The 22,201-nt window shown below is 40.7% G+C and overlaps 1 protein-coding gene across 1 annotated transcript in view; it reads right to left on the bottom strand.

Moving 5' to 3' along the window:
* Nucleotides 1-569: 569 nt before the first annotated feature.
* vps9d1 (VPS9 domain containing 1) overlaps nt 570-22,201 on the bottom strand; it is a 28,481-nt gene continuing 6,849 nt past the window's right edge. Inside the window, exons 6-17 of the mRNA XM_040007654.1 lie at nt 20,134-20,196; nt 18,240-18,292; nt 17,485-17,572; nt 17,029-17,111; nt 15,942-16,090; nt 15,354-15,722; nt 15,122-15,251; nt 12,906-13,111; nt 11,644-11,728; nt 7,874-7,978; nt 5,799-5,915; nt 570-2,361 (exon numbers count right to left, since the gene is read on the bottom strand). Of these exons, the coding sequence (XP_039863588.1) occupies nt 5,804-5,915; nt 7,874-7,978; nt 11,644-11,728; nt 12,906-13,111; nt 15,122-15,251; nt 15,354-15,722; nt 15,942-16,090; nt 17,029-17,111; nt 17,485-17,572; nt 18,240-18,292; nt 20,134-20,196 (1,443 nt within the window). The 3' untranslated portion in view covers nt 570-2,361; nt 5,799-5,803. The remainder of the gene's footprint in view (nt 2,362-5,798; nt 5,916-7,873; nt 7,979-11,643; nt 11,729-12,905; nt 13,112-15,121; nt 15,252-15,353; nt 15,723-15,941; nt 16,091-17,028; nt 17,112-17,484; nt 17,573-18,239; nt 18,293-20,133; nt 20,197-22,201) is intronic.

Here is a 22,201-nt window from a genome sequence, read left to right as displayed (position 1 = left end):
AATAAAGACCAGACATCTTCCAGGATGTATCACTGATTCACGGATCACTAATTAGAGGTTACCAACCTCCATATGGCTTCTTTTTTTAAATTGCAAAAGCAGGAAACTCTCCTGCACGATAATCAATAGACCAGATGTATGAAAACACACTGATCTTTCAGCTACACTTTGAACCTGCTGTGATAATCATCTGAGCTCATGCACACTGCTTAAAAAAAAAGTTAAAGGAACATTTTAGGAGATGAAAAAATAAATCATGCTGGCCATCTTTACTGATATGGACTCGATGTGTTAGGGATGAGCAGATGGCACATCACTTGATGGAAATGAAAATTATCAACCTACAGAGGGCCCAGAATTCAAAGTAAAAAAAAATAAAAAATAAAGATGTGGTAGGTAGGCTAGTCCATTTTGCCAACACGCAATTGCAGCAACTCAAAAGTCTGACATCATTGCTAGGCTCGGGGTATCGTGACTCAAAGTCAAACGCATTTTGACCATTTCATTTGAAATGTATTCTTCCCCTCTACAGGGACAAAAAAAAAAAAAAAAAAAGGAAACAAAACAAATCAACATTTCTTCTCTTTATTGTCTAATTTGTCCAACACATTCATCATTTTTAAAGTTTCACAGTACAGCAGTTCAATAAAACCGTGACTCAGTGGACAACAAATCATTTACATTAAATCGACGCCTTAGTCGTCTTTACAAAACACATTCTGACATTTTTATTAATTGTGTAAACGTTACAGAGGCAAGTCTTTATGTAATTGTCAGAAATTGTAGGCAGTAGTAAATTCTCCCCAAAAATGTCACATGTTTTGGGAGGATACAAAAAAAAAAAAAAAAAAAAAAAAAAGGGAAAAAAGATACAACCAGTAAACTGAAGTGTAAATGATTCAAACAGCTGAAGTGTAGCTCGCGTTATTTGACCTGCACTGAGGATTTCTGGGATTTAAAGAGCTACTGGTTTCCACCAAATCTGCAGGAAATTAATCTAAAGAAAAGAAAGTGGACCCAACTGATTCTCATCCCAGCACTGAAGACTCAGCTTCCAGAGAAAAGACAAGTATCTAATATGTGTAGATGTGAGGGGAGGAAGGAGTCAAAATAAGGTTTAAAACTCTAAGATACAAAAAAAGCTATGAAATAACCTGGATAATGTGAGTGTGCAGGAAAACATCCACATGAGGAAAAAAGCAACCTGAGTGCCTGCAGTTAGTAAAACCCAACCTAAACACTGCAGAGCTCCTCCTCCACTACATCTCCACCAATCACCGAGTCCGTCTGAACATCCAACACAACCTCACCTCTGAATGCCTCAAAAACACACACAAGCATTCAAAAATTATAAATGTGCGTCATTTCTTTAAAAAGAGTTTCTCTAGAACAGATGACTTTCCAAATCTCAGTCTAAGCACGCACACCCCACACTAAACTTCAGTAGTGCTTTTAAAATCAAACTCCTTCACATTTTAATCGTTTCCTGAATCAGATGATTAAGTTTTGACACGTAAGCCCCATTCACACTGCTTTTCTTTGATGCCGATGCGACAGTTTTATTCGTCTTACTGTACGTAAACATCACTTCACTCCAAGCCTCCTGTGGATAAATGCTCAGCCCCTCCCCTCTGGAAGCAGAGGAAGCTGAAACACCAACGTGCAGCTGTGCTGGGGACTTGTAAGTCGATGAGTTTAGGAAATCTGAAGTTAAAGTCATTCATGCATAACTGGAATGTGAGCTACAAACAGCAACTGCTCTCATTAAACTGCATTTTAATAACTACATACTTGAAATAGAGCAAAAATTAGTCCAACTGGTGCCAATAAAGGTGGAAATCAGCATTAGCAACGCTGTTTTCTTTCATCGGCTGGAGAGAGTAAATGAAGCCCACGCTAATTATTCTCAGTAACATGTTAACACATGAATATTTGCTTTCTGTTACAGCATTTGCCTCATAGTTGGAGGTGCCTGTCAGTCCCTGCAGGGAAGCGGTCATCGTGCCGCGCTCAGGTCGTGGACACAAAAAGGTCAAAATCATTTGAGATGGAGAGAAGTAGTAGTTCAATCCTTTCTGCAGAGAAAGGCGTGTCCGAAGAAGTCTGGACAGCAAACACAGCAATCCTTGGATAAGTCCAACTTCAACCAGTCTGAAAACACAACAGGTCCCAAAGCAGGCGCTGATGGGGTCAAAAAGGCTCACCGGCACCAGTTTAGTCCCTCTGGTTGGTTAAATGTAACGTACGTCTGTATGTGTGCAAGAAAATATGCATATGCAGTTTCAGGGAGCTGCAGGTTCAGCTGGAGCCTTTATGTACTGCAGCAGGGGTCACGGGGTGAACGGAAGGATGTGCAGCAGCCTACAAAACACAGTGGGGAAAGATTTTACTGGCAATACATTTATAATATAATATCTACACTGCATGAGCTGCATGTGGCCATTTCTGTATCCTCCCTGATCTTATTGAAGAGGATCAAGGAAACAAGTATCCCATCTTGCAGGGGGTTGGGGTGGTGGTGGGTATTACCAAAATTCATAATGCACCCTCTGAACACCAACCAGGTCAGCGGTGAGTACTTTCAGGGTAGGGTTAGATTAAAATACAAAAAACAAAGCTACAAAGCTTAAATATACACATTAAAAAACACAAGGAAACAAACTAGTAGTTAAGCGTGTGCCTAACATGAAACGGGTCACTAGAGGACCAGCAGACGTCTTCTGATGAACACTGAGATTCATCTTTCTGTTACGCATCCTCGATAATCCAGAAAAGGAGCGACTACAATACCCCATCGGCCTTTTATGGCGGAAGGGGAAAAAGTACTGCAAGTAACTACAAGCAGTCTTTTATTTTAAGTTGACGTTTAAATTCAGTCAGATAATTCAGGCGTAAAGCTGTAACCACAAGGGGAGCTGTCAATGCAGACTGCAAGTCATCACGATGTAAAAAGCGTTGGTTCGGTCGTCTGTTGAAGTCCACAGACCTGGAACACACTGTTCATTTGATGCTTGCGCCTTCAGACATTTTGCTGCTGTTTCCAACTGTTTGATCTCATATTGGTACTGATTGGTTATTCAGCCTAACCAAGGACAAGGTCTGCATATTAGCTGCGGGTAGAACTACGTGCACAGTATTCACAAATATATCAAAGCTTATTTGTTATGGAAGTTTCTTTGAGCCAATTTGTGTTGCTGATGTTTTTACCAGCTTGGTGGAAACAATCACAGGTGGTACAGCTGCTCTTGGGTGATGCCTGCAAATGCAGGAAGATTGCGACTTGAAGCTCTGCAGTGATTGGTCGATAGGAGGAGCAGTAAGACTCGGGGATGAAGGAACTCTGCATTGTTATTTTGAAATACACGTTACAGATTTTTGAGACGGCTGCCGTGTGAAATTCACTTTGCTGCACAGGATAAAATGTTTGTAATGTTGCAGTAACATGAGTAAGCTACTCTGCAGCCACGCTAACATTTCAGTCCGGGTCAAAAACATGACGTTACCATTTTAAATCAACCGTCTGCCGTTGCCGTGTGAGCAAATTAAACAAGTATTTAACAATTTTTTTTAAAACAGTCATAATCAAACTATTAGGTATTGACAACCATGAGTGTACTGGTACCCACTAACACATCGTGGCATGCCCAGCTACAGTAATGCATCAAACAGCTGCTTTTTGGTAAGCCAACATTGTAATTTGTTAGGCGACTGTTGCAAGAAGCCTAAACTCGCTGCACATTAACGATAAGTCCTCCAGTTTCCTCTGACCTGCACTTGATGTTTTGAAGGTCATATCTGAGTACAGAGAGAGACGGGCATTTGACCTTTTCAGCATTTTGCTGCAGATTGATGACTTGTAAGTCTGCTTCGTGGTCGTGTCTCTGCTCCACTGTCAGTGTTGGTAACTTTCAGTGAGTAGGATTAAATGCGCAGTAAGAATAACTGCTGACAGTCAGACATAACGTCGACTCGTGTTTGATGACCGTTTCTTACTTCATAGGCAGGGTCTGGGATTTCTATGGTACATTATTAAAAACAAGCATTCAAATACCAATCTGAACTTTGATCATCTTTCAAGCCAAAGCCACGGAAAAGCATCTACACATCATATATAACCAGACATTCAACCTAAATCTGCTTCTGCGGCACAGAGCTGATTGCTGTTGCTGACAGCTCTGTGCAGCGCAGCAGTCCGCAGAGTTCAATACTTGGCTGTAGTGGAATCATTGTGTCACTGGGAGTTTTGGGAGACGCCAGTTGAGAAATGTCACATTTTGTAACGTGCAGTGTCATCACGCCCCATCCTGCAGAGCAGCACCTTGGGTGCCAGACAGGCCATTCAGTGACACTCTCATCCCTCGGTGTAATGCATCAGTCTCAGTCTACTTCACTCCGGCTATCGCTCCATCTTAACGACCTCTTTTCACAACTGCATCCACACTTCAAACCTTCCTCCAGATGAGTTTTTCAGAACGATGCCAAAACTGGAAATGTGTTCGCTTGTTTAACAGCAGATCAAAACACAACAAGAAGTATCCATCGGTCTGCTCGTTCAGATGAAACTGCATCATATATTTCAGGATCTGCACGTGTGCGGCACTTCCAGTGTCAGTCAACTCAGACGGGTCGTGCGGCAGCATTTTGCTGTGAAATTGGCGGCGTTCTCATTTTTCCATGACCAACAGCACTGAATTCTGTCAGAGCAGACTTCTCTAATGTTTGTGTATAATTTTTTAAAAACTGTTTACAAACCAGACTTCTGCTGGTGGCTGACACGCAGTCCCTGAGAGCACACGGTAAGCAGGAGATAAACGGCACAAAGGAGATTTGGTTGAAGAAAACCAAAAAATAAACAGACTGGAGTCAATTTGTTCATCCGAGTGGTTGCAGGGCCTCCTGCTACAGACTCAGGTTTTACTCAGTTTTGGGACGTGAAGGTTAAGTGAGGCAGAAAGGACCTCTCACAGAGGGCTGCAGAGGGGCTAGCAGTAAAGGCTGACTCCCTGGTAAAGCCACGACGCTGAGGATGAGCCATGATAGACACAGACATGGCACTCCATAAATCCACTTTTCTTCTTTCAGTGTTTGCATGGCTTCTAATGCAGATGAAGTGCTAGCTATCTAAAGCAGAAAACTTCTGTCACGACTGGATGACTTGAGCTAATTCATCCAAACTCACAAGTTATTTATTTTACAGTGACAGCTGCAAATAAACTGCACGCAGTTCAACATTGAAGGTTACTCAGTATGTTCAGCGCCGACTCTGCACCAGACTGTGTGTTTTAATCTGTATTCTTGTAGCTGCCACTGCAGAAGTTTCAGATTCAGTGTCAGCGAACTTTTTTAGCGTCACCATCTGAATGAAGGCAAATTCCAGTGACACTTTGCACTGCTGTAACTTTACAGCTGGGCTTCATTTGGCCGCATCAGTCAGGCATGGCTCAACAGTACATATGTGATAACACCAAGATAAATTTTTACATGATTTTAATAAGTTGCTATAGCAACACTATGCGTTTATGTTCCCAAATGCACACAACAATGAGACGAGCCCAAACACGTCTGACTGTCAGAGGCACGTCAGGCTCTGATGTTTTACTTGCAGCTGACCAGGTTGTGTTCACAGGTTACCTCACTGACCCATTAATCTCACTGATGCATCCCTCAGGTAGATGTTAATGAAAAGCTTATACTCTGCAGGATGTTTAAGTCACTGTGCAATAACACGAATGTCACAATAACCTTTACAGAAAAGCTCATCTTCAAAGCATCCATGTGAAGTATGGATATCCCCTTACCTGTTTCATATAAGCTTTCCCGCAGGAAGCTGAGCTACGCCGGGCTGCAGAGACTCAACATAGGCCAAAGCACTCTGCATGGAGGTGAGGCAGTATCCCTCCTCTCCTATCAAGTAGCTGAAACAGAGAAGTGGATGATAGTAAAAGGTTTTATAGTTTTACACTAACAATTTTTCTCCACTTTTGGAGTTATGAATACATTACACGGTGAGCAGGCTGAGCAAAAGAAAGTCATGGATGCTATATGAAAAGATCAAGTCATAACCAAGGAGGTTTTTAGAGACAGCAGACGAGATGCAGACGAGGCCAGGACTCAACTCTGAGTCCGGGGCTAAGAGGATCGAGACACGAGAGGGGACAGAAAGAGGAAAGCGATAAGATGCTTATCGCTCAGCTGTTATCTGGAAATTCTGAACAAAACGTGCATTTGAAGGAAAAAAGGAGAAGAAACATTTTGTGAAGCCACTACAGTTAGCGGGATTTCTGCATCAATTACTCATAAAATGCTCTCCGATCTTTATCCAAGTCACAATCATAGACAAACTGATCAGGGTAGCGGCGCACAAACAGTTGCACTTTCATGTTATCAGTGAACACAGCGTTTAATCCTTCACACTGCAGACTAAAAACTAAGTTAACTCCTTAATTAATGAATTTACAGTCAACTTTTTTCCCCTCAGATGAAAATATCAGAGACATTTGTGGCTGAGTTTAAAGTCAAACTTCTTTTTACTGCTCTGATTTGAGTTAAGTGTACGTTGTGATTCGAGGTCAGTTATTTTTTTAAAAACCCATCTTTCTATACTTTTCATGCAGCTTTTACTTAAACGCATTTCTGTGAGAACGGGAGTCTCTCCTCTAACATGAATGATCTAAACTCAAGCAAGGACTTTATTTGCACTTTTATAGAGAAGAAACCCAAATCCCAAATATCCTGACATTCCTCAGCCAATGCCAGTCTAACCAACCGGCTTTTACAATCCACTCTTTTTGGAGATATGACGAGACCTTTTGGGTGTGGTGTGTAAACTCACATGCTACTCTGCCAAAGACGTATGGCTCAAGCCGAACAGCACTTGGCTGCTTCTGGTGACATGAGCGTGCTCTGCACCGATCATCATCAGAAAAGAACAAAACTTCAGCCTGAAAAACATTTGATTTGGATTTTTAACCCTGACAAAGATGAAAACTGGAAGCACTGCTGTTGCTTTGTGTTTATTTAGATCTGCACAGAAGACCCAGTGTCAGCATCATTTCTCATGGTCAGTGTGTTTGCTATTTATTGTCACGTTTGTGTCTCCAGCAGACGTCGAGCAGTCAGATTCTAATCAACATAATTCTGAATTCAGTTTTATTTGATGAAATATTTGTGACTTCGATAACAATGTTTTTTCAAGTAAGGATATTTTTAGCCAGCTAGCTCTAATTTAGCTACTCTGCACAAACAGGGCCAACGTTAGCTGCCCAGTTTAAAATAACCATCAGCAACTTCTCAGATGAGTCTGAATGAACTAGCAGGCTAGCTAGTCTTCAGTATCATTAGCTAGAAGAAAGAAATTTGGTTTAGATTTGATTCCAAAATCCAAACTCTCCCTCCACATAAAGAATATACAGCTGATGCCGACTGCAGTCTTCACCCGAGGGCCTGAAACGCTACAGCCAACTATCAGCCCCTGTTTGTTTGTCACTGGCACCACCTGAAGCCACAGTGTTTTCTTGTCCTTTTGCGGTGGTGTGCTGGTTGTCGTCAGTGATTGGCTGACTCTGATTTACCTTTAGCCATTGTTGCTCACTGCTGGATGGAAGCGTGACGCAAAGCAAAGCTTTAGTTTTGTCCTTCATATAGAATCACTCCACAGGCTATAAGAGGCAACTAAGACAGCTGAGGAAGGTCTCATTACAGCCTTTCAGACAAAAAGTTTCTTAATTTTAAACTTGGGAATAAATAAGATTTTACTGAGCGGCAGCATGTTAACGAAATACTCACGTTTTACTGTTATTTTATGTATTTATGCACCAAACTGTATGTTTATCTGCTCCCAGGGACATCATCACTTTCCATGCGGATGACTCACCCTTCATGAATGAACTCCTCCAAAGCAGCACATTCAGACACCAGCTGAGGACACTGACACCGCAGAGCCACGTAGGACAGGATGGGTAACAGGTCGTCTGCACCGCTGTCAGAGGAAAGGAAGGAAGGAGGCGGTAAGTTCAAGTAAGAGGGAAAAACAAAAGCAAATAAATAAAGATGAAGGGAAAAAAAAAAGAGTGACATTCACAGAGTATGACTGCATGCACTCTCCAGGGGACTGAAAGGAAACTAAATCAAACGTAGCTCTTAACGGGATGCCTGTTCGGGGATGGAAATGATAAAGCTTTTTTTTCCTCCCCCCTCCTTCCCTCTTTGCTCCCTTTCTGAGATCTGTTGGGAGGACAAATTGCAGCCTGGGAGATGATGACAGCTTGATAGCATTTTCCCTGTGTGCAGACAGTGACCATTTGTTTATCAGGACTCACACGCAGGGCTAACTGCTCGTTTGCTAGTTTGCGTGAGAAGGCAGGTTGCTGGCCCTCCACTGACCCGGTGCACATGCAACTGGATACTCTCCTCCTGCGGGTTCTGGAAGGTGTGGACGAGCTCATGTAACCGCTGGGAGCTGGACCTCACATACTCACACAATCGCAAGCCCTGAACTCTAATCTTCAGAGTTCACTACTGTAAACATACACATCGATCGCTCACACGAAAACTGGTGTCTCTGCATTCCAAGGATACAATGCAGTCCAGCCACATGCACAAGTACTGATCTCTCAGGGAAGATTAGGCCACATTATGGCTTTGCAGGGCTCTTTAGTGGACAACAAGTTTAAAAATGCAAACGGCAGAAGCAGAAAGATAGAAAATTTCCCGATTAAATGGATGTAGAGGGAATACAGAGGATCACAATAGAAGAGGAAGGAAAAAAAAGGACTAGATGGCTTTTCACAGAATAAAAAGACGACAACTAGTACAAAAAAAAAAAAAAAAAAAAAAACAACAAACCACCAACTAAAACTAGATTCTAAAGAGTAAGGGTAAAGGCCAGGAAAAATAATTCTAATTTGGTTATACAAAGAATTTATTTTACAGTGAAAGCAAAAAATACCCCAAAGGAAACCCGTCTAAATTCTGAGGGAATATTTAATTGAACTAGTGTTGTTGGGTCAATGATCAATGAAAAGACCAACAACATTCGGAGGGATCTCCAACAGCCTGTTAACGATCATCCTGAATCACAGCCAGAATCATTTTTTAAATATATCTGCCACACTAACATTTCAGGTCGTGTCTGGTAATACAAGTGAAGCAGACGTGAGCCAAAATGCGCACACGGCGCCATTTGAAATTAATCCATGTGTGGGTAGCAGCTACATTAGTCCATCATCAGCATCTCAAAACTAAAGCAAGAAGAACAGAATGAGGATGTTTCTGTCTGCTTTGATTTTAAAGTAGAACTTAACGGGCCTCCTCACTTGCAGAGACACTGGTTTATCCGAGATTTACTGGTGAGAGATTCCACTGTGTGCAAGGGGTGGGTATGGTGAAAAATCAGAGAGGCAGGTGAGCAATTTTACAAATACACAGTAAAATCAGACTGAATCACTTCAGGTAACTGTGGACCAAAAGTAGAGAAGAGCCTGGAAAATGTTGCGAGGTACTAGCACTTAAACTGTTAGGCTAGATCCTTTATTATATGTGAGCGAGACTCTGTTGGTATAGCACACCTTCGCCTTTATCACACTGGAAATGGGAAACAGTCCCAACCCTAATCCCAGTGCGAGTCTGGGTGAAATAGGACAAAATGGCTATGATATAAAAATCTTAATTTTTAAGGTAAAGCAGGAAGCGCCGTGATGTGAAGTTTAAATTACATTTTGTCGCTGTATTTTTCTTAAACAAATTGTCTATATACTGAACAACAAAACACCAGCTAAAGCCAAAGCACACAAATCCTGACCAGATGCATCTTTGGAAGACAAAGCTGGGGGACCAGTCAGGCACCGAAACGCTGCAGCAGATCAATCCATACGGAAACACGCAGCGAACAATAAATAGTGCGCTTCAGTGTTGTTGCACTGGTGTACTCGATATACACAAGGAGAGATAAATATGCAATATAAACATAAATATTAACACATACACACACACACTCTGTCTGTGAAACATCTTGATTAGATTTTTAAAAAACGACTTTCCAATCTGAGTCAGGCCTTGGATTAAAAACACCCACTCTGTGAGTCACAGTGACATCCACAAAGGCAACCTGTATTTAAAAGGGACTAAGAAAAGCAGTCACATATGGCCCTGCACTGAGCTGCAATCAGCAAAGAAAAACATGCCAGCGCTGGCAGTCTGGGGCAAAGTCCAGTCCAACCTGGAGATTTCATCTTTACTACAAGATGGTAACAAAGCTCTGTGAAATCTAAAATAGTCACCGATTGAAATGTCTGCTGTGGCAGGACACAGCGTGATTCGTGTTTCCACATAACAAGTGCAGCGTGATTAGGTTTGCATTTCTTGGAGAGACATTTGTTGCCCAGTTGTTTCTTTTAGCGTCGTGAGGGTACACATCAAAATCCCTCAACGTCACAACTTTTCTGGATCAAAAGCTTTGCGAAGTGCTGCGCCCAATCAACTCTTCCACTGCCATGTCTCATCACTTCACAAGCGCTCCGATGCAAAGAGACAGATATGGAGCAGGAGACACTGCCTCAGCCACTCAACAACAACAACAACTGGAGTGTACAAAGAAGAAAACGTATCCAAGAGCTTTCTGAAGGAGGAAGATGTTTTTTCCCCCTTGACTCTTGGAGCAAACAGGATTTTTACAAGCATTAATCACACATAAAACCCATTTAAAAGCTGCTGACATATCCCCCCTAGGTTTTGAGTCGACTGTTACGAGTCCTATTATAAAACGTCTAACCTTAACTTAAGTGTGGTCCTTTTAACAGCCTCATAAATGCTCTTATTCTAGGACTATGATCCCCACCCATTCAGTAAAGGAAATCCAGCGTCTGTTTGTTTACTTGCGGTCACTAGAAGTCTCAGTCTCTGTTTGCATAAATAATAATGCCAAAATACTGTCAGCCCAAATTACAGATGAAGCCCAAACTCATGCTGATTTTAACGCGTTCTCTAGCGGATACAGTTCAGCGATAATACGAAGCCACAATGAGAAATATGCAGAGCTCTGCTGCCATTTATTTTACAAAGTTTTGGTCCAACTCTGTCAACAAAGAACGCGTTTAATTTGCTGAACCCTATGCATGCTACAACCTACTGAGCATTTGTCTCTGGGTATCACTGTTCAGTCCACAAAACTCCATCCCTTTTCATTTATTCCCCAAACCTCCTCACTGGACCATGGTGTTGTTCCAGGCTCAGCCAGGACGACCCACTTTTGGGCCTGGTCAGGAAGAGGCGCTCTACAGGAGGGTAACAGACCCAAGACAGCGCCTGCTGTGCCAGACCTAAATGAGCAGTGATGAGAGCTGACAGGGCAGCTACCAAGGCAGGGACCCCTTAAATGATGTTTGGGTACTTATGAGCGGATCTCGGAAGAGTCTTTCCCTTCCTATTAGGAGGAATATGCAATGAGGAAAGGGCTTTCATTTAAGTTTAATGAGGTGTACTTTAGAGCAATTCAACTAAAAGAACAATACACCACTGTGTTGTATAACTGTTGCACTGTTTCTCAGTTACATTTGTCATTTTTGTGTGTTAGTGAAAAAGAAAGACTGGTCAGTGCAGTGCCACAGTAAAGGCCCAGATAATTACTGGAGCTGATCATTTACTCACATGGCCGCTGTTTTGGGAGTCGTGTCCCCTTCATGAAGACACCTGTAATCCTCGGCGCAGGCACAGATCAGGCGTAACGTCCTCACTGGAACAAAACACAAGAAACGATAAAACTCATGGAGCACTGCAATACAGACTGAATGCTTCAAATATAATATAAGATATCGAAGTATTGACCCAGTAATTAGAGATAGCAGCCAGAGAAACAGGTTTGGATGCAAAGTTGAGAGGAAAGAAAAAAAACAAAGAGCGCATTGGGACATTAAACAGATGCGTTGGGACAAAGTGTTACAGACAGATGAATCTTATTTGGAGTTTGAGGTGTTCTGATGAGAAAGAACGTGCTCGGAAATATCTGACATGTTACATGGAGCAGGTGTGAACGCCTCGGGCGCTGCAGTGGAGGGACCGGCAGAAAAGGAATCGTAACCAAGACAGGCTGTCACTCCATTTTCTAACAATGCCATAGACCTTGCAGGCTATTTCCCCCTACAGCAGGGCAATGACCTAAAGCAGACTGTGTGACAGGAGCAGGCAGTAGGCTGATATTCTGTTTATAATGAGTCAGCCCGCACAGTCATTCGATTTCAGCTGCTGTGAGAACAGACCGACTGTCAAAAGGTCTGTGAGACTGACAAAAATGGATTCAAAGCAAAGTTTAAGGTACAAAATTATTATTTCAATCATTTACTGAACAAAATGTTTTTTTCTGGGTTTAGTGCAAATACATAAATGCTGGTTTAGAGTGACATCAGAGACCATCTGGCCAAGAACTGTTTATCTTTAAAGCTCACAAGAAGAATTGACTTATGCCTTCTTCACTCTGAGGACGTGCACCTAACGGCTGGCTGCCCTCACACTCTACAGATGCAGAGAGCTTTTAGTAAAGTTTAATGCTGATGAATAATAACACTTAGTTTTCTATAAATGTGAGGTCTTATGATTATGATTAAAAACAGACTGAATTTAAAATTCAAAAGGACACGTCACCAGTCACCAAGGAGTTTCGAACAAACATGAAACCCTTCTAACGAAACAAAATTAAATGTTTTTTGTACCTTTCAAAACCTGCAAATACTAAAATAAAAATTAGCGTGAGGAGGTTAGAGGCAGAGCAGTACCAAGCCTCAGGCCATGGTTTTCTGCCAGAAAAGGGTGCATTTCTTCTTTCAATTGGAATTAATCCTCTCTTAAGAGCAGCTTTCCATCCCAAAACTCTGCCTTTGTGTAAACGAGAATAAAAACAACACAATCTGACTCACCAATGCATTCCAGTTTCCTCTGTGGACATCGGTCATGAATGAGAAGTTTGAGCTCCTGGATAGCAGACCCGTAGGGGTAGGAACCTTGTGGGGAACTGGTATTTTGGGGAAACAGTTTCAAGGGAATGCCGATATCTCTAGGTGAAACATCGCTGTACAGCTTCACACTGGTCTCGTAGGCCTCCTCCCTTTCTACATACACCTTCCTGAAATCAAAGACAAATGGCTCCAGAACGAAATCCAACAAACGGACAAATAACTAAATGATGGAAACGGAGCAAAGAATGATACATGTCTGGGAAGCGTCACATGAAAACCTGGTAGTGGTTGTGTAGGGGGTACATTTTGGATATTTAAACTCCAGGTTATTCCTAGTCGATGGCAGAATGAGGAATAATTTTTTAAAGCTTTCTTTCTTACCCTAAAGTGGAATAAAAACCCCAGAACCAAGAAGCTTTTCTTATTTCTTGACGTGGTTGTTAATATTTAGAACATGAGCACAACACATCACTCTTCCACAGGATCATTGTCTGACACCCTCATACCTGCTTAACATAAAACTCAAAAATAGTTCCACTTTAGCTTCTAGCTAAAATTAGGGCACATCACCACGAGACACTGCAGAGCAGAATTCTTGCTATTCCACTTCTTATTTCTGCAATAAAGTAAAAAGTATGGCAAGTTGATGCATAATTATTAGTATCAATAAAACTTAAAATTCTCCTCCATCATTCAAGAAACGATACTGCTTCCATGTGGTAACAGTGGACTGTATATAAAGGATGAACACAGCCATGGTGATGCAGGTGATGTCACCTTTATGAAGTCTCCAGCTGAGCGTTCGTGTTTTGAAATCATGCATCAGCGCAGGGCGGGTCTGACCGACAGACACAGGGATACTGCTGAAGATCGGATCTCAAATTTCTTTCAGGCTGTTTCCAACATAAAATCGTTAAACTCTAATTTTCTGGCTTCTTGCAAGAGCTTTTTTTAAATTTTATTTTAAACATATTTTTTATATTTATCTTAATTATCTAAATCACCCAGCTCACTTCAGTGCCACGACACCAACTACCACTGAATTTGTTTGAATCCAGCTAAACTAAAGGTTGAGTATAGGAAATGCGTAAAATTAATGGCACAGCACACAACTGGGAATCAAATATAAACCACAATAATGTTAGAAGTACCATCACAGTCAACTACAGCGAAATCTGCAACACAAACAAGTTGAGAACCCAACCAGTGAACAGCAGATGAGGGAAGCTGAGCAAAAATAAGAGCAGCACTGCCCCATGCTGGTCAGAGACCTTGACCCACTGGTTAAATGAACTTTTTAAGTGTTTTTACACAGTCTGAAAGCTACAGTTGTAGCAGCCTTTTCCATCCAGTTTAAGCAGACAGCATAACATACGTCTAAGACTCATTTCTCTCTGCATGCAGCCTGTTTTGATCCATTTCTCTACTCTGCAGCAACCTTTTAAATTCAGGTCAACGTTTTCACAAATTACCTCTAGATCTGAACCGACACATGCACTGCACCTGTGTTTTCCTAAGAGCACCGTCTCACACCCTACACTCGGTGACAGAAGAACATTTTGCTAACAGTAAGTTAGCGAGTTTAATTAAGGCTGTAAAAAGCTAAAGTTGTGTATTATTATTTGCACTAAGTAGCAGTTTGTATGATTGATCAACAGTGAAGTCATTACTATACAGTATTTGTCACATTTCCTTTACGTGACAATAAATGACTCTTTGAATTTTGTTGGGGATTTAAAGATGTCACCAACACTAATTAATGCCTCCTAGTGTTTCGTCCCACACTAAAACTTAAATTTAATAAATATGGGTGATAAAGGGACAACAATGTTAGAAACATGTTAACTTGTTTTATCTTATTGGCTTTCTTCACAACCTTAAAAATATCTGTTTTATGGGAACTCAGACTTTTAACGACCTGCAGGAAGCCAAGCTTAAATTTGGGTGTTCAAATCTGGATGAATAATCTATTAGAAGCAGTAAGGCAGTTATTTAATAGTACGTATAATTTAATATTTAATAGGAAAGCAGTTTCTATGCACTATATTTCTCAAGAATTTGGTTACATTTGGCCATAGTGGATTATAAGATCTCTATTATCTAAACAGCTCTTTGATTATTGGTGTTTCGGCACCTTTGTGCTTCTGGCACAGACCTGAGGATTACAGGTGCACTACCTGAAAAGAGCCACTAGGGCACTCCACAGAGGTGTGAAGAAGGCTTCCTCAATGCTGGCGAGACACAGGTCCTTAAAGCTGGCAGTGTTTAGGCACTCAAAGGACAGCAAACACAAAGACAGAAGCTGATCTGAAACACAGAACACAGCCGTATCATTTAACTCCCATCAATGAATGCAAATGTCATGACAAGAGAAGAGTTTGCTGTTCCAAAACAACAAGCGGTGCTCACCGATTGCAATATGAACGTCCTTGACGACAGCTTTCAGGTTTTCTTTAAGCGCTCTCTTCTCCAGCTCCTGGACGTGGCTCTCATCCTGCTCCAGCGGCACAGAAAAATCGCAGACCGAATCTGAATCCGAGGCAGTGTCGTCTGTGCTGCTGGGGGGTGGAACCCAATCCATCTGAGTCACAAACTGCTCCAGATCTTCAAATGAGTTCTCCCGGTCCATTGTCTCCTGCTCACTGGGCTCCTCTGCCTCTTCCTCCTCATATTTAGGGATGATATTGTGGGAGCGCGAGGGAGAAATCAAGGAGTCTGTGCTGAAGCTCTTTACACTTTGGGTACTACATGCTGTCCTGACTGGTCTCTTCGGAGTCTCTGTGTGATTCAGAACACGTCACCATTAACGTAACTTGGTTCACTCCAATTAACAGCATCACGAGTCCAGAACCTCTAAATGCTGCCCATACAGAGTAGAGCTGAATCCAGTGTTCTGTCTCAAATCCTCATTAACAAAAATTTAAACTAGTTTGCACAAAAAAAAGAAGCCAAGAGAACATAAATATGAACCCACTGTCTTCCAAACCAACCCCTTACCTGGATGAAGTGGGTTGTGAATGCTGTGACGTGGTCTCAGTGGCATGGCGGGACTCTTAGGGAGACCTTTACTAACGATGGGGTACAGCCGGTTGTAAACTTGGTACTGATGTTTCCTCAGCAGCTTCACAACTGGGTGGTCGGACCGGCTGAGGACACAGTTAAGAGCGATAACAGAATCCACCGACGATGCAAAATCAGAAACGGCTGTGGGATAACACAATCTAAAAACTTTCCAAGTCCACAGATTAATAACAAACTGTGCTCCAGAAATCATTAAAGATCATTAAATGACTGAACATCTTTTAGAAGGTTCATTATCATTCATCTGTAAATACTCTGCACTACATTGTGTTTCACTTGTCTTAAAATGGATTAGAGCTGAGCGTTTCTTCATTAAAGGCATGCAGCTCTCTTCAGACTGCATTCGTTCTAAACTCTGACAAACATGTTTGCTTTGTCATCGCGGGGTGCTGTGTGTGTACACGCATATGAGCTCCTCTACCAGAAGTCCAAACTACTCTCAGTGAAACAAGTACATGCAGGATTAGGACTGCCTAATTCTGTAGCACAGTTAAACCATCTGAAGCAAATACACAACCGTTTATGCATATTCTATAAAATCTGTGCTGTATATGATTTATTATTGTGTTTAACTTTACTGTAAATTTGATAATAATAAGTGAAACTTTTATTAACTACATGTCAAACCAAAGGACAAAGAGAAAGTCAAATCAAACCTTGAATTCAGCTCAATTTCTCTGGTGTTGTTGAAGTCGTGGCAGACAGTTTTTTGCCTTTATGAATATTTCCCTATTCGTTACTTTAGTTTCGGCTTACTGCCTGGTTTCGTCTCTTTGCAATTCTCCAGACACTCGAGCCAAACTACCCTTCTGATTGACAAAACACCACTTAAACACCCCAATACTTGAATAAAACCCAGAAAGGACAATCCTGAGCAGTCACAACATTTGAATGCTTTGACTGTGTCTTGTTGTGTAAAAAAAAAAAAAAAAGCACAAATAAATAGCACAGGTATTTCTCCACACAAGAAAAATAAACAGTTTTCCACCTTGTTGTCAGTTACCTGAGCAGGTAGGAGACCAGATTTGACACTAACGAGACATCAGGAGTCTTCTTCATTTTGGCTTTCCACTGTTTGGGCCAATCCTAAAGAGGCCAAAACAAACACGTCATAAACACATATATAAAGCTCTATTAAGTGATTAGTCATTAATTAACCAACATAAAACTCAATACTTGAGAACTTGTGAAAGAAAACAGAGGGGACTGCTGAAACGTGGGCTGCCTGTAACTTGCTGTGCATCGACACTGCATCAGTAGAAAAACAACAACATGCAACTCTGTGTGATTTGGAACAAACTAAGATACTTTGCTGGAAACTGGAGATCTGAAGAGGAAATAAATAGGTAGGTCCAGAGTTTGCCATCTTGTTTACTGTACTTGAATTATTTGCTGCTATGCAAAGTCTTCTAATCTTCATTTACACCTGCCAACGCTTTTTAATAGCACTTAAACTTACATGGTCCTGTTCATATTCCAGAACATTGGTGTAGAGAATACGCTGCTCTCGCTCCTCTGGAGTCATTGCCCCAGACGCTGCAAATCTCCTGGAATGACGAACGCACACACAGGAGAGGTTACTGAAATTGTATGCCTGCCAGTGATCGCTAATTTTGGAAGCAGATCCCCTTGTTGAGGTTCCAACAGCCACTATGTTTTTGTCCTGACTGCAAAACCCCAGCAAGATACCTGCAATCTCTGGTTTATTATGCAGTAGGTTATTTACACAGTTTATAAACACTGTAATTTGGTCAATAAATGCTATAAATAACAGCACAGAAGTTATACTTAATACAAGATCACTGTCATGTCTGGTTAACCAAATGTGCAAATAGGAGGAGGAATTAATTACATGCAGGTGTGAAGAAAAGAAATGAGAAATATTATGGAAACCTATTTATAGCTACAGAGTTCAATCTGTGCATTAAAAAAATAAGTTATTTACAGAACTTTTAAAAAATAATTTTTAAAAGTGTGTCCAGTTTTCCTGACATCTGTGATTTATTGCAGGGACTTTATACTTCTGTATGAAATTCACAGTGCAAACCTATCGGTCATCATATAACACCTCCCTAGAAATATAACTTCCTGTCCCAGCTTGCATCAGGCATGAGCACAAAGAGGAGTGCACAGCTCTTATACATTTACATTTAAGGTGACCAAAACAAAGATGCTTTAGTTTAATTCACTGTGTTAATGAAAAGCTCACTGTACCTGTTGGCCTCTTCCTGCAGCCTCAGTCTTCTGTCCTCCATCTTCCGCTGTAGCTAATGTCAACATTAAGGAAATCTCCAAACCATTGCGTGGATAAGACGTGAGTATATCCTGGGAAATCTTATAAAGTTCATTAAAGCTTTAGAGAGTCAAACTATTCACATGTTGCCACTAATGTCCAAACCAATTGTTACGATTCGATGTTGTCAGTGTTTTGTTTTAGGCGTGACTGTTATGCGTTTCCTGTTTTACTTTGAAGGTCTGTCTTATCTCAGTGTGTTCAGTTTACGCTTCCTTGTCTCGTCAGTTCTGATTTGCCCCAGCTGTGTTTCCCTCCTGTTGTCCATTCCCTGATTGCTCCCTCTATGTATTTAAGCCCTGTGTTTCAGTTTGTCATTGGTCGTGATCATTGTGGTGTTGGTATCTTAGTTTTGTAAATAGCTGTAAATAGATTTGTGAAGTAGCAATTGAGTATTTTTTCCATTTTGTATATGTTGTTCACTGCAGCAGCCTAGTAGGCGTGAGAAGCCATTTTTGTTGATTAAGTTTTCTCCTGTTTTTCATGTAGCGAGTTGGGTAAAGGAATTGTCTTTTGTTTGGGTAGGAAAGCATAGGGACCATTAGGGAGTTTTGTTTGTTATTTTTGGCACTGCTCACTGCTGAAGCAAATAAATGGCTGCTTGGCATTTTAAAAGATACTATTGTTTGGGTTCTTGTTTTGGGTGGAGTGTGGTGGGCCAATGTTTTGTTGCATTCAAGACACGCCTAGACTTAGAACGTAACACAATGGATTTTTCTTTGATAAGAAGCTTGTAACTATTTAGTATTACAAGTATAAACTTAATCAGCAATCAGTAACTGATTAAAAGCTTCAGTCATTTTTCAAGCAAATGTAAAAGAGCTTTACAAAAAGCTGTACGACCTACAGATCAGCTGATGAAACACAGGTGAGCTGCATTATCAGTGTCACCACGTTTTACATTTGTACGACCGTTTAACCAGAGAGATTTCCAACACACTGGGAAGTCTCATTTGAGTAATATGGATCAAAAATCTGTTGGTTTTTAGTCTGAATGTAAAATGCACATCTTTGCATTTTCTGCTGTAGCAACAGGTCAACTTTACAAGTCATTTAAAAGCAGCTGGTTACTCAGAACTTTCAATAAACTTTGTCAAAGCATATTTAATATCTAACAACAATAATAATAACAACAACAACGATTGTGGGTCAGCATCACTGACTGAGGAAAGTGAACTTCACTGGGAAAGTGAAGCCACTACACTCCACCAGCCTCCACTGACAAAAAACACTCAAATCACCTTACACAACACAGAGTTTGGCTCAGCAAGTTAGTTTGCTATTGTGTGATTTTGGTGTTTTGCAGTGTTAGTGTGGATCCAAACTATCCACAGCACTGAAGCCACACCATGACTGGAATCTAAAAGTACTGTTTATGCCAGTGGAGTGGGTGATTCTGCAAAGAGTGATTTCTTTCTTAGTGTGTTGTTTCCACAACTAACTCTGCAATTTAAACAAGGCGATCCAAAAAGGACCGCTTAAGTCAGAGCATAAAATTTAGGATACATCAAACAACAATAAAAGCAAAGCTTATTCAGCTAAAGGATGAACGTAAAAAAAAGAAGCAAAAATCAACATTCCTAAATCAGAAATCCGAAGTTAAATGTCCTTTTCCGCTTTAACCATTCTCTCTTCTCCTGGCCCAATTCCCAGCAATGCACCACCTACTTCATTGGCATTTGAACATAATGCAAGCATCAAGGCGGGGATTGTTGCTCAAAATTAATACACATCTTTGGTTTTTTGCATTTGGATTGCTACAAACCTTAAAGCCCCATGCAGTAAATCCAACTGTTTACCATATTCAAAGGATACAGCATCCTGCCTGGCTTTGGCTATGATGAGGTTCTCCATCATCTGCCGCTGGAGAGAGAGTGTCTGAATGGGGAAAATGGAGAGAAGGCTATTTACTTATTACTTTACTTCACTGTATGCATCTGTTCAATAAAATAAGATCTAATCTTGGACTCTACTAAAAAATCTTAACATAAATCAAAGTTCAAAATATTCCCCTGGGCCTTAATGCAGCCTTTCCTCTATTTGAGAAAAAAAAAATGATAGCAACCATTGATGAATCTTTCTGTAAACAAAACACACAACCGCGACTCACACATACCTTAAACTCAGATTTCTAAGTACTAGAAAAATAAAGGTTTTTCCTGCATCGACTCAGAAATGTGGAGGCACATATGGGCCAACAGGGGACAAAATCCACACCAGAAATGTCAATGGCACTGCCAACCACCACTTAAAAAACTACAGGATGCATCATCCAAGTTCCACACAACATGAAAGTAAAGTATTTGTTGGTGATACCAACACAAACTAGTTCCCTCCACTCCAAGTGTGCAGCCACAAAACTCTTAGTCACTCGTTGACAGCTCTTTACTACATATCATGTTGTGGTTCTGTATTAAAAGGATATCTCCTGATTTACATGTTTTGCAATAGCAGTTACATTAAAAACTATTTAAGACGCCCCACGTAGTTTTAATACTATTCTGTAAATAAACGTTAAATATACTGGGAATCCCTGATGTGCAATTTAAAGTGCAAACCTTGAAAATACTTCACCTTTTTCCATAAACCAAAGAGCATTTTCAGTTTATTTATATTGACTTAATTATTATACTGTGTATTTTAAAACACAATGCCCTAATTATTTGCCACGTTAGTGTCATTAAAAGCTTGTGGGGGGACGTATCAGTGGCGTTAATTGGCTAACAAAATTAGCCATTATGACTTTACCTTTACAAACGCCTTCAGTTTCCTCCAGAAAACACGAGGCTCCGCAGACTGTCGAAACATATTCCGCACCTAATTGACAAGTTAACGTTACTTTAAAAACCTACAGCTCAAAATAAAAAAGATCTCTACAGAAAAAGAAGTGTTAGCCTACAACCGAGCCAATTAAGAAAATAGCGAGCTAACCAGATGTAAGCTAAACTTGGCGGCATTTTGCTTACCATTATTTATTATATATTTTTTAATGTAGCGAGTTTCCCACTAAAATGATAAAAAACGACGAGAGAAAGTTCTGCTTTGTAGCTCACACGTTACCCGGCTAAAATAAAACGCTCTCAGGTAGCCTGCTCCCTCCGCCCGTCACACTCACCTTTAACAGCAGCGGAACCGCGAACCGGAAGACCAGAATACAAAATAAAAGCACAGGTAGCGCGCTTTAATCCACCAGAGTTTCCATTATTTTTGATTACCATCGCAGAAAATGATTCAGTACTTAAACTGAGGTCAAAGTTTGTGACATTAAATACATATTAAATACAACTATTAGGCGAATAACAGAAGAAACTGAGGATATTTTATTCTAAAACAATAGCACTTAATCAATGTTTACCACATCTCTGTAGTAGAATTGCATTATTTGCATTTGTATGATAAATGTCCCTAGATCTTAGATTAATATAAACCACTTGTAGATGTCAGTATCCACAAACCAGGTGGTGCAGCACAGAGAGGCTTTGATTAAGTATCTACACCCCTATGTAATTCATATTTCTATTTACCAAGTTATTTGAAGCATTAACTTTCATTTCAATGGTCACCAAAATGTAAAAACTATTGGTAGTAATACATCCAACTTGAAAAAAAAAAAAAAAAAAAAAACAAAAAAAAAAAAACGCGTGTACATTCGAGCCCCAGCTGGTGAAAACTTCTGTCTGCAAGGGGCAGCCAATCAGAAGAAAGCCTTAAAAAGAAATGAGCTAAATCTAAGTTTTAGACAAAACAAATGAGAATAACAGGTCCTTTTAAAGAAGATTCAAAGTGTATGAGACTAATGTCTACCAGGCAGTCAAAGAAAGTTTAATTTACAAATGCAAAGGCAGAAAAACATTTTACTGACAGGGTGAGAGACCACAGTCAG

This window comes from Simochromis diagramma, unplaced genomic scaffold (assembly GCF_900408965.1).
Source record: "Simochromis diagramma unplaced genomic scaffold, fSimDia1.1 OVJJ01000545.1, whole genome shotgun sequence".
Taxonomy (NCBI): Eukaryota; Metazoa; Chordata; class Actinopteri; order Cichliformes; family Cichlidae; genus Simochromis; species Simochromis diagramma.
This window is presented reverse-complemented; position numbering and strand designations above follow the sequence as displayed.